Source organism: Electrona antarctica (genome assembly GCF_951216825.1).
Source record: "Electrona antarctica genome assembly, chromosome: 1".
Taxonomy (NCBI): domain Eukaryota; kingdom Metazoa; phylum Chordata; class Actinopteri; order Myctophiformes; family Myctophidae; genus Electrona; species Electrona antarctica.
In genome coordinates this window covers 3,578,356-3,591,879 of record NC_136806.1, presented here as the reverse complement: position 1 = coordinate 3,591,879, position 13,524 = coordinate 3,578,356, and the positions used below count along the sequence as shown (strand labels likewise).

At 47.5% G+C, this 13,524-nt stretch overlaps 2 protein-coding genes across 2 annotated transcripts in view; both read left to right on the top strand.

Annotated features, from left to right (window-relative positions):
• Positions 1-13,524, top strand: part of astn1 (astrotactin 1) — a gene marked incomplete at its 3' end in the record, with an annotated part of 1,033,675 nt that overhangs the window by 857,444 nt on the left and 162,707 nt on the right. The window lies entirely within an intron of this gene.
• The window catches only part of pappa2 (pappalysin 2), a gene marked incomplete at both ends in the record, with an annotated part of 278,401 nt that overhangs the window by 237,074 nt on the left and 27,803 nt on the right, over positions 1-13,524 (top strand). Inside the window, one exon of the mRNA XM_079505807.1 lies at positions 5,191-5,289. Within this exon, the coding sequence (XP_079361933.1) occupies positions 5,191-5,289 (99 nt within the window). The remainder of the gene's footprint in view (positions 1-5,190; positions 5,290-13,524) is intronic.

The following is a 13,524-nucleotide window of genomic DNA, read 5'->3' as shown; positions in this document are numbered from 1 at the left end:
CAGTTTGCCTTCTTCAGACACAGGCAGATCTCCATGTGGGACACAGACAGACAGTTAAAACGGGTTCTATGACAAGTTGACAACGGGTATTATTAGGTTCACAAGTTGCATCGTTCTCAAGTAGGCCGACGGGCCGACGGGCAGACGGGCACGTACAGGTCTAGTATCTAAAAACACAGCAGGAAAGTGAAGTCTCCCAAACATCATTAATATAAGATCTGGTTCCAAAATGGGTGAAGTGTCGCTTTAAGCCTACAGCCTACAGCCTACACAGTATACTGTACTTTATCGTATGTTCTGTTCATTTCTTCTGCATAGTGCAGGCGGCACTATGCTGTACACTTTAAAAAATAGTGTACAGTATTTGTTAAAATGTTGTTTTTATGTTCACACGCCCTCCAGTTCATTAAGTGTGCCTGGTGATGGGTGGTGATCCACCTGAACTGAAGCTGCACCCACAGCTGTTGTTGTATGATATAGGGGGAGGGGTTGATATTGTGATGTCACTATATCACTGTTTTTTTTTCATTGGCACATTTGACTGTCCAGGTTTCAGCCTCAGGTTCAGGTTCAGGTTTATTTGTCATATGTATAGATACATAAATACAATGAAAAGTATTTTGCTCAGGGCACTCTTAGTCTTACATACACAGGACATAAACAAACATCTATAGTGCGAAAAAAAAAAGGCAAAAACACAAAAAGAAGTGCAACAACAGTGCACGTTGTACTTTGTGCAAAGACAGAGACATATAACATGAAGACACACAATAAGACTGTCAGCTGTCAGCATGGGAACATGTCGTTCCAGGAAGAAACCTTAAATACAAATTGCACATAACAACCACATGCACCAAGACGTCTAACAAAGTACTGTCACCTCATAAACACATGAAAAACTTGAAAAAACAATAAAATAAATCATGGCACTCAATATTTAACATTACTGACATACTTCACTTTACTTTAATCCAAGTTCTGGTAGAAAAGCACAAAGCACTGCCCGGCGCCCGCTGACGTGACACATCATCTTATTGGATACCAGCTCCCACACAGCGGTGTGGCGCACGCACGCACGCACGCACGCACGCACGCACGCATGTGCACACGCATTCACGTCCACCCATCACTCTCACACCATCTTTCTTATCAGTGTAATAAAGGTTGGCACATTTCTCATTATCACATAACAGCTTGGATGGCATTCTGGGTAGGGGGGAGGGGTGGGGGGGGGGGGGGTAGTTGTTGAAATATAATGTCAGTTGTTAAAGAATGATATCGGAGGAGTGAACTTAACCCATTAATCCATTCTGACCTGAGATCAGATTCTAAAAATGTCTTCTACATCCTGACAGTTTTCTGAAAAAGCTATGTTTCTATGTCAGCCGTTCTTCGATTTTTCAAAAATAGCAGACCTACAAGCTCGTAGCGCGCCACTCTGTGGCGTGCTATGAGCTTGTAGATCTGCTATTTTTCAATAGCTAAAGCATAACATAATGCTAACACCAAAAGGGGTTCCCGCCCAGAATGGGTTAAGACCGGGAATGCATCTGTGTCACCTTAGCTTTTAAAGTGGAATTCCACTCATTTTCAACATTTTACTATGCCATTAATATACCTTAGAGCTGTGGAAATTATTAAAAAAGTACTTCACCATGTTAACACAATCAGTGCCGGAAGTCCTTCAAAATAGGAGCTCAGGGGTGCCTTAACAACATGGCCGCTTTTACTCAGAAAGCCATGAACCGGAAACAATCCACTAAAAAAAGTTAACTTTACATAGCTAGCTTACATTGCGATCGTTTTAGTTTATACAATATATGATCCAAAAAGCGTTCATATTTTGCGGGAGAGACGGATGAGGAGCAGAAATGAAGCGCCAGTATATCGATCCGTTCAACACCACGGAAAGCGCCCTGGATTAGGAGAGACGAGTCATTATTTCCGCCGCGCTAACGGCTAACTCAATGATAAGCTAACATGGGGACAGAGCGGAGCATACAGTAGCCGAGAGGCAAACTGACAAATTAAAAAAAGGGAAAAATTCAGAATATTCTTATCTCGCCCTGTATCATTGAGGGCGTCCTCACACGTCTTTAGGACGCGTCGATTGGGACCCCTAGGACGTGCTGACACGTCGGATGGACGGAAACCGTTAATGATTTTTTTTCATGTACAAAGTGACAGATGTGTTCCGCATGAGTCAACGCACATGTGTAAACACGTTCCAAACGAGGCATTAGTTACAGTATGCCTGGTCAAAGGTATCATTTTCAAACGATTACTATAGCGCTCCCCCCCCCCCCCCCCCCATGCCCCCATTGGCATGACCCTCTACCATACTGTTAAGTTTCATAATCATGTATGTACTGTCTGTTTTAGGGGCAGAAGAAGAATTTTCATTGGCTCATAAAACCTTAATTTTTAAACTTAAAAACAAAAGCCCAACATTTGCATTTGTAATTGTTCCAAAGTTGAAATGTATTTACATTTTGATCGTGCGTGCGTGCGTGCGTGCGTGCGTGTGTGCGTGCCGGTGCGTGCGTGCCTGCGTGCGCGCGTGCCGGTGTGTGCGTGCGTGTGTGACGGTGCGTGCGTGCCTGCGTGCGTGCGTGCGTGCGTGCGTGCCTGCGTGCGTGCGTGCGTGACGGTGCGTGCGTGCATGCATGCGTGCCTGCGTGCGTGCGTTCCGGTGCGTGCGTGCGTGCGTGCGTGCGTGCGTGCGTGCGTGCGTGCGTGCGTGCGTGCGTGCGTGCGTGCGTGCGTGCGTGCGTGCGTGACGGTGCGTGCGTGCGTGCGTGCGTGCCTGTGTGTGTGCGTGCGTGCGTGCCTGCCTGCCTGCCTGCCTGCCTGCCTGCCTGCCTGCCTGCGTGCGTGCGTGCGTGCGTGCGTGCCTGCCTGCCTGCCTGCCTGCCTGCCTGCCTGCCTGCCTGCCTGCCTGCCTGCCTGCCTGCCTGCCTGCCTGCCTGCCTGCCTGCCTGCCTGCCTGCCTGCCTGCCTGCGTGCGTGCGTGCGTGCGTGCATGCGTGCATGCGTGCCTGCGTGCGTGCGTGCCTGCGTGCGTGCGTGACGGTGTGTGCGTCCCTGTCAGCGCGGCAGCAGGGCAGTAGGGGGACATAATGTATTTCCCAGGCAGTAAAACGGACAATTAACCTCAAGCGCACGCATGACCTCATGTTACCGTCGTATTGTGATGGACACTCCAGCACCACATTTATTTCTGACCTTTAGAACGATTCGAATGGGAATACTTATTAGAGCTAATAGAGGATATACCCAGGGGTCACATGGGAACGCCTACTGAGTGGCACAACAAAAACACTTTCTGGCTGTGAGAGCCCATACCTGTACATACAAACAGTCTCTCTGATTTTATTAATTTTCAAAAAATGTCCTGACAATTTTCTGTGGATGGGGAGCTTCGCGCCATATCAGTCTCTATCCTTTTATATACTCTATGGGTTTGTCTAACCCATGTTATGCTTAGCTGTGATTGGACCATAGCAGTTTGGGGAGGGGCTTAGCTAGAGGTCAATTGGCTTGGAAATGCCGAGTACACTTGCTGAGCGTGGTGGACGAACCCTGACCGCACGAGGCCATTCCGTCTAGTTGGGTTTCAGGAGCAGCATTGCCTCAAAGGGCCGTCTGGCTGCTAGGGGGACCTTTCTAGATGCTAATTGCAGCGCTGTGCGATCGTTTTCCGATCCAAAACAGAATTTGGCACCGGGATAAATCATTGAGCGTCCGTATAAAGCACATGCACAAACATATCAGTGCACAGCAGGGCCTAATTGGACGATTTACATGAAGATATTCAATGGCTTTGCCCCGGGGTCTGTGGTGTAATTACTGGAAAAGTATTTAGTCAGAAACAGAGCGATTAAATAGATTTATTTATGGCATGGCAGGTTAGCTGGGGAAGGAGAAGGGATTCTTGGACCAGAGAACTATCTTTTGAAGTCAGTAGAAATCTTCCCAGCAGCTGCTTTCTCCCCTGCGCCGAGAGTTCAGGTAGAATCTTAACCCATTCAGGTCCTGACGTCGAAATAAAATAAAAAACGTTCGCTCTGAAAGAGTATATATTCAAAGATTTGTGCCGCATTTTTACGATTTTTCAAAAAATAGCAGACCGACAAGCTCATAGCGCGCCACTCGGTGGCGCGCTATGAGCTTGTAGATCTGCTATTTTTTCAATAGCTAAAGTATAACATAATGCTTAGTTTAAAACACCAAAAGGGGTTCCCGTCCAGAATGGGTTAAGCCTTTGAAATGACTCCATCGGAGCGCAGGGGGAAGCCAAAAGTATCTTTGGCACTCACCCCTTATTTTTATTTTTTATTTTTTTGTGTATTGTTGGCACATCAGGGATTAAAAAGCCCTCAAGGTTAAGTCGAGAACGTTAAAAAGCATTTGCGTTCATTATGACGCATGGGATTTTTTATGTAACCTGCAGAATTCGACAATTTGCGTTGCGTGCCACTGCAGAGTTTGACTCCCTTCCCTGAACAAAGTATTTCTGTTTGCGAAACTTGACGTCATCCGGTGTGCCTAAGCAATCACACACTTAGCGTGCTAACAATCCTGTCTGTCTGTCTGTCTGTCTGTATACTTTAACCCATTTTGACCTGAGATCAGATTCTAAAAATGTATTCTACATCCTGACAGTTTTCTGAAAAAGCTATGTTTCTATGTCAGTCGTTCTTCGATTTTTCAAAAATAGCAGACCTACAAGCTCATAGCGCGCCACCGAGTGGCGTGCTATGAGCTTGTAGGTCTGCTATTTTTCAATAGCTAAAGCATAGCATAATGCTAACACCAAAAGGGGTTCCCGCCCAAAATGGGTAATGTGATTGCAATGCACAACACTATTATTGTCCTGCAGGACCTGCATTGCATTTGCATTTGTGCTTTTATTTGACTGGAAAAGAGTGCATTGGGTCTCTTTTTTCATTTTAATTCATTTTTTTAAATTTTAAATAAGTGAATAATAATCAGAAGAAGCAATTTGATTATCTGGGAACCGCTGAACGCCCCAAAATGAACTCATATATATGCTCTTTGGGTAAACCCTCACCCTAAACCTAACCTCCCACGGGGCAGCACACCTAAACCTAACCTTAACCCATGTCTAACCAATGACTAGTCTAAACTATATATGCACCCCTGCTCTTTCTGTTTCTGTGTGTCTAGCCGTTCGGAGCTGACGGTTGGTGCGACACCATCAACAACCGCGCCTACTGCCAGTACGACGGGGGAGACTGCTGCCCGTCCACGCTCTCCACCAGAAAGGTGAGCTCTCTTCCACTGACGCACCCCGGGCTGCAACACAACACCTCTCCTCATCCTGTTGTCCCTTCACAATAAAGTGTCTCCCCTTTACCTCCCAATGCCGCATATTTTTCCCAGGTTATTAACAGGAAATAGGTGTAACTTAACATTGTGGGAGAGAGCAAGGCAGCGAGTGAGAGAGAGAGAGAGAGAGAGGGAGGGCCAAGGGTGGCGGGGGGGTTGACTGATGCCTGGCGGTCAGTCGTAGCTCGGAGGCCCCCCTGAGGGAGGCCTGTTTTAATTGAAACTGGTGAAACATAGCTAAGGCCTTCTATGGGTATGACGGAAGCATTTTGACCATTGCGAGAGGTGACAGTCTGGCAACGCCAGACTACTTTTAGCACCCATTGGAAAGTAGTCTGTCGCGGTATTGGAGTATTGAATTCCACAGTGGTGCATCTGGCTTTGTCGGTGTTCGTATAACTTTGATGCGAACACAATAAGGGCCTTTCTCTCTGCCCCACCCCTCTCCCATTTGTTGTCTCCACCAGGCCGAAGGCATGGGGAGAGAGTATGTTTTGCACTCCGTCCGTCCGTCCGTGTGTCCGTCCGTGTGTCCGTCCGTCCGTGTGTCCGTCTGTGAAAAGCTAATCTCTGGCACCGTTGGCTTGATCGCAGCCATACTCTGCACACACACTCCCTGAATGCCAGAGCTGAACCTCTGTCCCAAAGTTTTCACATTGGCCTGTTATAGCGCCACCAGGAGGCCGCTTTGTGCAAAACAAATGTTTTGACAGTACACCTACAGATTTTGTCCAAACATTACGCAAATTGGTACACAGTCTCTCTAGAGCCATTCAACGACTCCATCCTGATTGGCTAAGATTGGCTTCCAAAGTTCGCAGGAGTGCTCCGTTTCAAACAAAATGCTGCAAATCATGAACACATGGTGTGATTTCCGTGAAATTTTGCACGCACATTCCCACTAGGTCGAGGAAGAAATGCCACTTAAATATTTTCAACTCAGCCTCATGGTGAGGCTATAACTGGCCGATTTGTGTTTTTACCTATAACTGCACCGATCTGTGTAAAACCATGTATGCACACTCCCTAGAGGCCAAGGAAAAACCGTTGCCTGGAATTTTTCACATCTGCTCTTTATAGCGCCACCAGGAGGCCGACATATGTAAAACACATTTTCTAATATTACTCCTTCAGATTTTATCCAAATTTCACGCAAATCGGTACACATGCTCTCCATAGTCATGTGATCATGTGATTTGTTTGATTTCTCATAATTATCCATCCTGATTGGCTACGATTGGCTTCTAAAGTTTTCAGGAGTAGCCCGTTTTGTACAAATCGCCACAACTCCGCAACGCAGCGTCCGATTGCGGTGAAACTGTGCATGCCTATTCCCACTACTAGGCTGAGGAAGAAATGCCACTTGACAGTTTTCAAATCAGCCTCATGGTGGCGCTACAACAGGCCAAGTCGCGTCACACACACACACACACACACACACACACACACACACACACACACACACACACACACACACACACACACATCCTATCCTCCTGGTGGAGACCTGTGCCCAGAAGGGCACTTTTTCTAGTTTATATTGTGTTTAGGATCCAAGATGGCCGCAGCACCAGGAAGTGGTGGGGCGGAGGTGAGCGGGTGGGGTCGACATATGCCCTTACTGGGCCGCGTTCACACATTCAAGACACCTGTCTTGAGTCTGTCTTGTGTCTGTGTTTAATGGCCGCTCCAATGCATTTCCAATGGAAGCCCAAATGGTTTGACCAAACATTTTGTTTGATGGGGGGGAGGGGGGGGGGCGGCAGAACACATCCATCAAAGCTTCAGACACAAGTCAGGTGTCAGACACAAGGCAAGTGTCTTGAATGCAGCCCAGTAAGGGCACATGTCGACCCCGCCCACTTCCGCCCCACCCCCTCCTGGTGCTGCGGCCATCTTGGATCCTAAACACAATATCAAAAATGGGAGAAGGGTGGGGCCGAGAAAGACCCTTATTGGCCCGTGTTCGGGGCAGGGGAGCCGAGTGGGGGAGGGGGAGGGCACGAGATCTGTCAGCACGTGAGTGTTGGACGGGAGGAGTTGAACTAAGGCTCGGTGTCCTCCCGGTGGGGCCTCCTCACTGGCAGGTGAGTCCGTAGGTATGGGATACAACTTGTGTGGGGCGGAATTGATAGGCACGACGACTACATTTGGGGCGGCTGTGGCTCAGGAGGCAGAGCAGGTCGTACAATGATCCATGGGTCGGCGGTTCGAATCCCTGGCTCCTCCTCCTGTCCACATGTCGAAGTGTCCTTGGGCAAGACCCTGAACCCCGCATTGCCTCCAGTGGTCGCCACCGTTGGTGTGTGAATGTGGGAAGTGAGGACGCTGGCGTTGACTGTTTGCCGCTTCACCTCCCAATGTATGAATGAATGAACCTTCACCTCCCAATGTATGAATGAATGAACCTTCACCTCCCAATGTATGAATGAATGAACCATTGTAAAGCGCTTTGAGTAAAGGAACGTAGTGCATAGAAAAGTACTATAAAAATGCAATCCATTATTATGAATACATTTGGGTGGCAAAGAAGCGGTGAAGCGGTTGAGGCCTTTAGGAGGTCCATTCGAGCCGCAAGTGGAGCCTGCAGTACCGTTGCCCAGCGGTGGAGCCTGCAGAACCACTGCGGCTCAAGAATCCACCACTCCTGAATGGTGCTGGGAGTCTGGTGCAACGCACAGGTCCTGGCGTTACTCCTGGTGAGAGCAGGAGTGGACCTGGTGAGACGTAGGAGGGGCCCGGACAGGAGGCAACCCACAGAGCCTAGTCCCTCCACATGCCAGAATTGTACCTCTCAGTCCCGGCATAGTAGTTCCGGAGTGGTTCCAACGGATTGTGCCTTTCCCTAGTGGGTCCCTAGCTACTGGGACGTAAGTCGGGACTTGATCACCCCGGCTGGGTCACCCGAGTGAGGGGTATGATGTTCGAGAGACCCGAAACCCTGATGACCTTGGGCTACATCACTGAGGATACGTCCCAGTTGCATCCAGGCGATGTTATTTTCGTTCTGAGGTGAAATGGTTTTAGTGTATAGTTTTAGTCGACTAAAGATATTAGTCTGACTAAATCTACAGTTGATTTTGTCTACAAACGTGTATTTTTTGCGGGCCGTGATGGCGTGGTAAATGGCTGATTTCACACTTGGTTGCGTGCTGAAAACAGCAGCTCCGTGGAGTGGACACGCTACGCTGTGAGAGTTGTTTTCAAACCTCTTTCTACTTTCTTTTCCTTCTTTCAAGCCTCTTGTGTGGTCTGTCTGGCCAGCAGGGTCGTATATCCCAAAAGATATTCCAGCTGTAAGACAGCCTGCGTCTCTAATCTGAATGATTGAATCATGCTTCTTTTTTTTAAATAAAGGGCTTTCGACCTTCAAAAAGGGTCGGCAAATGAGGCTGCAAGAAACAAAAAGTGCGCCTCTTCTCTTGGCACAGCCGGCGTGTGCCTAATCGATGATGGAGCCCTTTGTAAATTGCGGAAACTCCAAAAGCACATGCATGCATGATAAACGCACGGCGTAGGAAGAAGAAGAAGCAGGTCCATTTGGGTCAGTTGTTACTCTCAGAGTTACATAACCCATTCAGACCCGAAGGCTGATTCTAAAAAGATAAAATATGGCTTCTAAATCCTAACATTTTCTGAAAAACCTATGTTTCTATATTATGTCAGTGGTGCTCAACCCTTTTTCATGTCAAGGACCCCCAGAATTATCTGTATTTGACTGCGGACCGCCATCTGAAAATATGTTGCTCCAGGGAAAATATGTTGTTTCCCGGAAAGAATATTTATTCAAAGATTTCCGCCGCATTTTCACGATTGTTCAAAAAATAGCAGATCCACGAGCTGGTATAGCATGAGCTGGTATAGCATGAGCTGGTATAGCATGAGCTGGTATAGCATGAGCTGGTATAGCATGAGCTGGTATAGCATGAGCTTGTAGATCTTCTATTTTTCAACAGCGACAGTATAACCTATAACGTAATGCTTAAAACATTAAAATGGGTTCCCGTCCTGAGAGGTATAAACACGAAGGGAGGATTTGGAGAACCCCTCCAACCCCCCGCTGCCCCCCACCCCCCCCACACCCCCCTCTCTCTACGGCATGAGGTCTGCCCCACCCCCCCCCCCCCCCCCTCTCTCTCCGGCATGAGGTCTGCCCCCCCCCCCCCCCTCTCTCTACAGCATGAGGTCTGCCCCCCCCCCCCCTCTCTCTCCAGCATGAGGTCTGCCCCACCACAGACTTTCTGCTAAGCAAACAAACAGGGCCTCTGCCCGCTCGCCTTTCTCCTGTTAATGACCGTATAGCCATTTAGTCTCCCTAAAACAACAGAGGGGTCCACTGTGTCCTCACTCAGCTCTTTCCACTAGGAGGGCAGATAAACAGCTTTTCAGCAGAGCCCCCCCCCACCACCACCCCACCTATGAGCATGTTTGTTTGTGTTTTTGTTGAGTGGTGTAAACCACTCCAACAACTGGCTTTGTTAGTTTACGTGTCCACGTGTTTGTTCGTACCAAAAAAAATTGCATGGTTGCTATGGTCACTCAGTTCACACGGGTGTGATTTCATTACGTCAGACATTACGTCAGACCACAGCTGATCAGGCTATATAATACCTTACACCACTCAGTTCACACGGGTGTGATTTCATTACGTCAGACATTACGTCAGACCACAGCTGATCAGGCTATATAAGACCTTACACCACTCAGTTCACACGGGTGTGATTTCATTACGTCAGACATTACGTCAGACCACAGCTGATCAGGCTATATAAGACCTTACACCACTCAGTTCACACGGGTGTGATTTCATTACGTCAGACATTACGTCAGACCACAGCTGATCAGGCTATATAAGACCTTACACCACTCAGTTCACACGGGTGTGATTTCATTACGTCAGACATTACGTTAATATTAATATTAATACATTAATATTGTATGTAATGCAAACGGTGAGGTTCTCTCCTAAGTTATCTTACCTCACCCCCCCCCCCCCCCTAAGTATTATTCTTACCTCACCCCCCCCCCCCACCCCCCCTAAGTATTATTCTTACCTCACCCCCCCCCCCCCCCCCTAAGTATTATTCTTACCTCACCCCCCCCCCCCCCCCCTCTTACCTCACCACCACAACAACTACCCATGGGGCATCGTTGCCCATGGAAAGAACTGACTATGCATATAGTTATATTTAAACTGTTGTGCAAGTCAAATAAATCAAAAATCTAATCTCTCTCGACCTGCTGCCAAGCTTAAAGGACAACTTTAGTTTTTTTCAACCAAGGTTCATGTTTTAGGTTGTTATTAGAGATAGTAAAAGGATTGTAGCTGTTTTTGACAGGGGGGGGGCGGGGGCATTCGAGCATGGGGGTAAATATGTAGTTTTTTACAACATTTTATAGCCTATTATTATAGTCCTAATAAACCCCAGGAAATTTCATCTGGCCAAAAAATATCACGAGATCTACTGAATGTGTCAAACTGACATTGAGCCTAAGACACACAGTGTGGCTTCCCCCCAGTAGGCTACCTTCACATTCAGTAGATCCTGTGATGTTTTTGTAAAAAAAATACATATTTAGCCCCATGCTCGAATGCCCCCGCCCCCCTGTCAAAAACAGCTAAAATCCCTAAAACGAAAGAAAGCAGCAAATGAAAAAAAAAAAATAACACTCATCTTTTACTTTCTCTAATAACAACCTAAAACATGAACCTTGGTTGAAAAAAACAAAATTTGTCCTTTAACACTTTCCTTGTGGAACCCCCTAAACCCGACCTTTTTTCCCTTTGTCTTTCCCTGCTAAACCCGCTAAACCCGTCTTTTGTTTTATATGTTTAATTCGCCGTTTTTTTGATAACTTTTTTTAAGACATACATGGTTTCCATTTAATTGGACATCATGACGAAGATGACGTAACCTGGAAATCGACCTATCACTGGCTTCAGTGGCTTAGTTGCAGGGGCTTCTGGGAAGTTGAGGCTCAATGCAGGGGCTTCTGGGAAGTTGAGGCTCAATGCAGGGGCTTCTGGGAAGTTGAGGCTCAATGCAGGGGCTTCTGGGAAGTTGAGGCTCAATGCAGGGGCTTCTGGGAAGTTGAGGCTCAATGCAGGGGCTTCTGGGAAGTTGAGGCTCAATGCAGGGGCTTCTGGGAAGTTGAGGCTCAATGCAGGGGCTTCTGGGAAGTTGAGGCTCAATGCAGGGGCTTCTGGGAAGTTGAGGCTCAATGCAGGGGCTTCTGGGAAGTTGAGGCTCAATGCAGGGGCTTCTGGGAAGTTGAGGCTCAATGCAGGGGCTTCTGGGAAGTTGAGGCTCAATGCAGGGGCTTCTGGGAAGTTGAGGCTCAATGCAGGGGCTTCTGGGAAGTTGAGGCTCAATGCAGGGGCTTCTGGGAAGTTGAGGCTCAATGCATTCCAACGGGCGACGCAGAGCGGAGTGCTCCTCCTTCGCTCTTTGTTGTTGGCAGTTTGGTTATTTTAGTCAGTTATTAGTCAGTTCAACACGACGACAAGCGATCATTTTGAATTTGAATGATTTAACCCATTTTGACCTGAGATCAGATTCTAAAAATGTCTTCTACATCCTGACAGTTTTCTGAAAAAGCTATGTTTCTATGTCAGTCGTTCTTCGATTTTTCAAAAATAGCAGACCTACAAGCTCGTAGCGCGCCACTCGGTGGCGCGCTATGAGCTTGTAGATCTGCTATTTTTCAATAGCTAAAGCACAACATAATGCTAACACCAAAAGGGGTTAAAGATCAGTAAGCCTCGGGGCCGTAATAAATAATTAGAAAGAAGAAAAAAAGTGGCAGGTTACAACACTTTGTTGTTGTTGTTTTTGTTTTTCTTCTTTGTAATTATTTGTTCCGCCCAAAATATTGTGTTTGTTGTCATGATTCGTCACGATCCGAGTTGGCTTTGTTCGAGGCTTACACAGAGATCTTTACATAAATACTTTTTGAAATGTCTACGGGAAAAATGCATGGGGAATTATTTCCTGGGCCTGTCGTCGTCATGAAAGGGTTTTTTGATTGATTGATTGATTGATTGATTGATTGAAATATTTATTAACAGTTTGCAGAATTACAGTACATTTCAAGCACAAACTCAATACAAAGACTGTGAGTGGACGACCCAATTAAGCATTACACTTGTTTACAAGAGGGTCCACCATGTTCAATTCATCAAAGGGGGGCGGGACTGTGACGCTCAATACTTCCACTGGCATCCTGGTTGTCTTGGCTGCCTGCCAACGGGCTCACATGACGCCCATGGAGCTCTCATTCACGGTGCAGTGTACCTCATAATAAATAACTGTTTTGTTAGTTGGCCTGGCCTCGCGGCAGGGCCTCCCCTTGGGGGGCCCCATGCTTGTCCGTCTGTCCGCAGCATGGCACTGCCTCCCCTTGGGGGGCCCCATGCTTGTCCGTCTGTCCGCAGCATGGCACTGCCTCCCCTTGGGGGGCCCCATGCTTGTCTGTCTGTCCGCAGCATGGCACTGCCTCCCCTTGGGGGCCCCCATGCTTGTCCGTCTGTCCGCAGCATGGCATGGCCTCCCCTTGCCTGTCCCACTGCCTGTCTGTCTGCCCCCAGACAGGCAGACAGACAGGCAGTCAGACAGGCAGGCAGGCAGGCAGGCAGGCAGGCAGGCAGGCAGGCAGGCAGGCAGGCAGGCAGGCAGGCACACCGTGAGTCACAGCGGATGCCACTGGCTAGCTTCCTTCCTCTAGGTGAGCTCAATGCAGTGTTGTTTTTGGCAGCAAATTTTGATGTTTAAGTCATAGTCTCTTGAATACATTTGGTTTTAGTCACATTTTTGTCACCCGGAATGTCTTAGTGTTAGTCTAGTTTTAGTCGACTAAATATCATAGGATTTTAGTCCACTAAATCTACAAAAATGTGTTTTGGCGGGCCTTGATGCCGTCGTAATGACTGTTTTTACACAATGCGACGCATTGTGGGCTTGTAGATCGGCTATTTTCAGCATGCAACCAAGTGTAAAATGACTTATACGGGATCTCTTGTCCACTAGTCCCTTCCTGACATTTTAGTCTAGTTTTTATTTGTTGACGAAATTGTCAGTATATTTATTCTTAGTTTTAGTCACCATAGCTTAGTTTTCATTTAGTTTCCATGTAGTTTTTGTCAGTGGACAAAGGTAGTCGACGAACATTTTT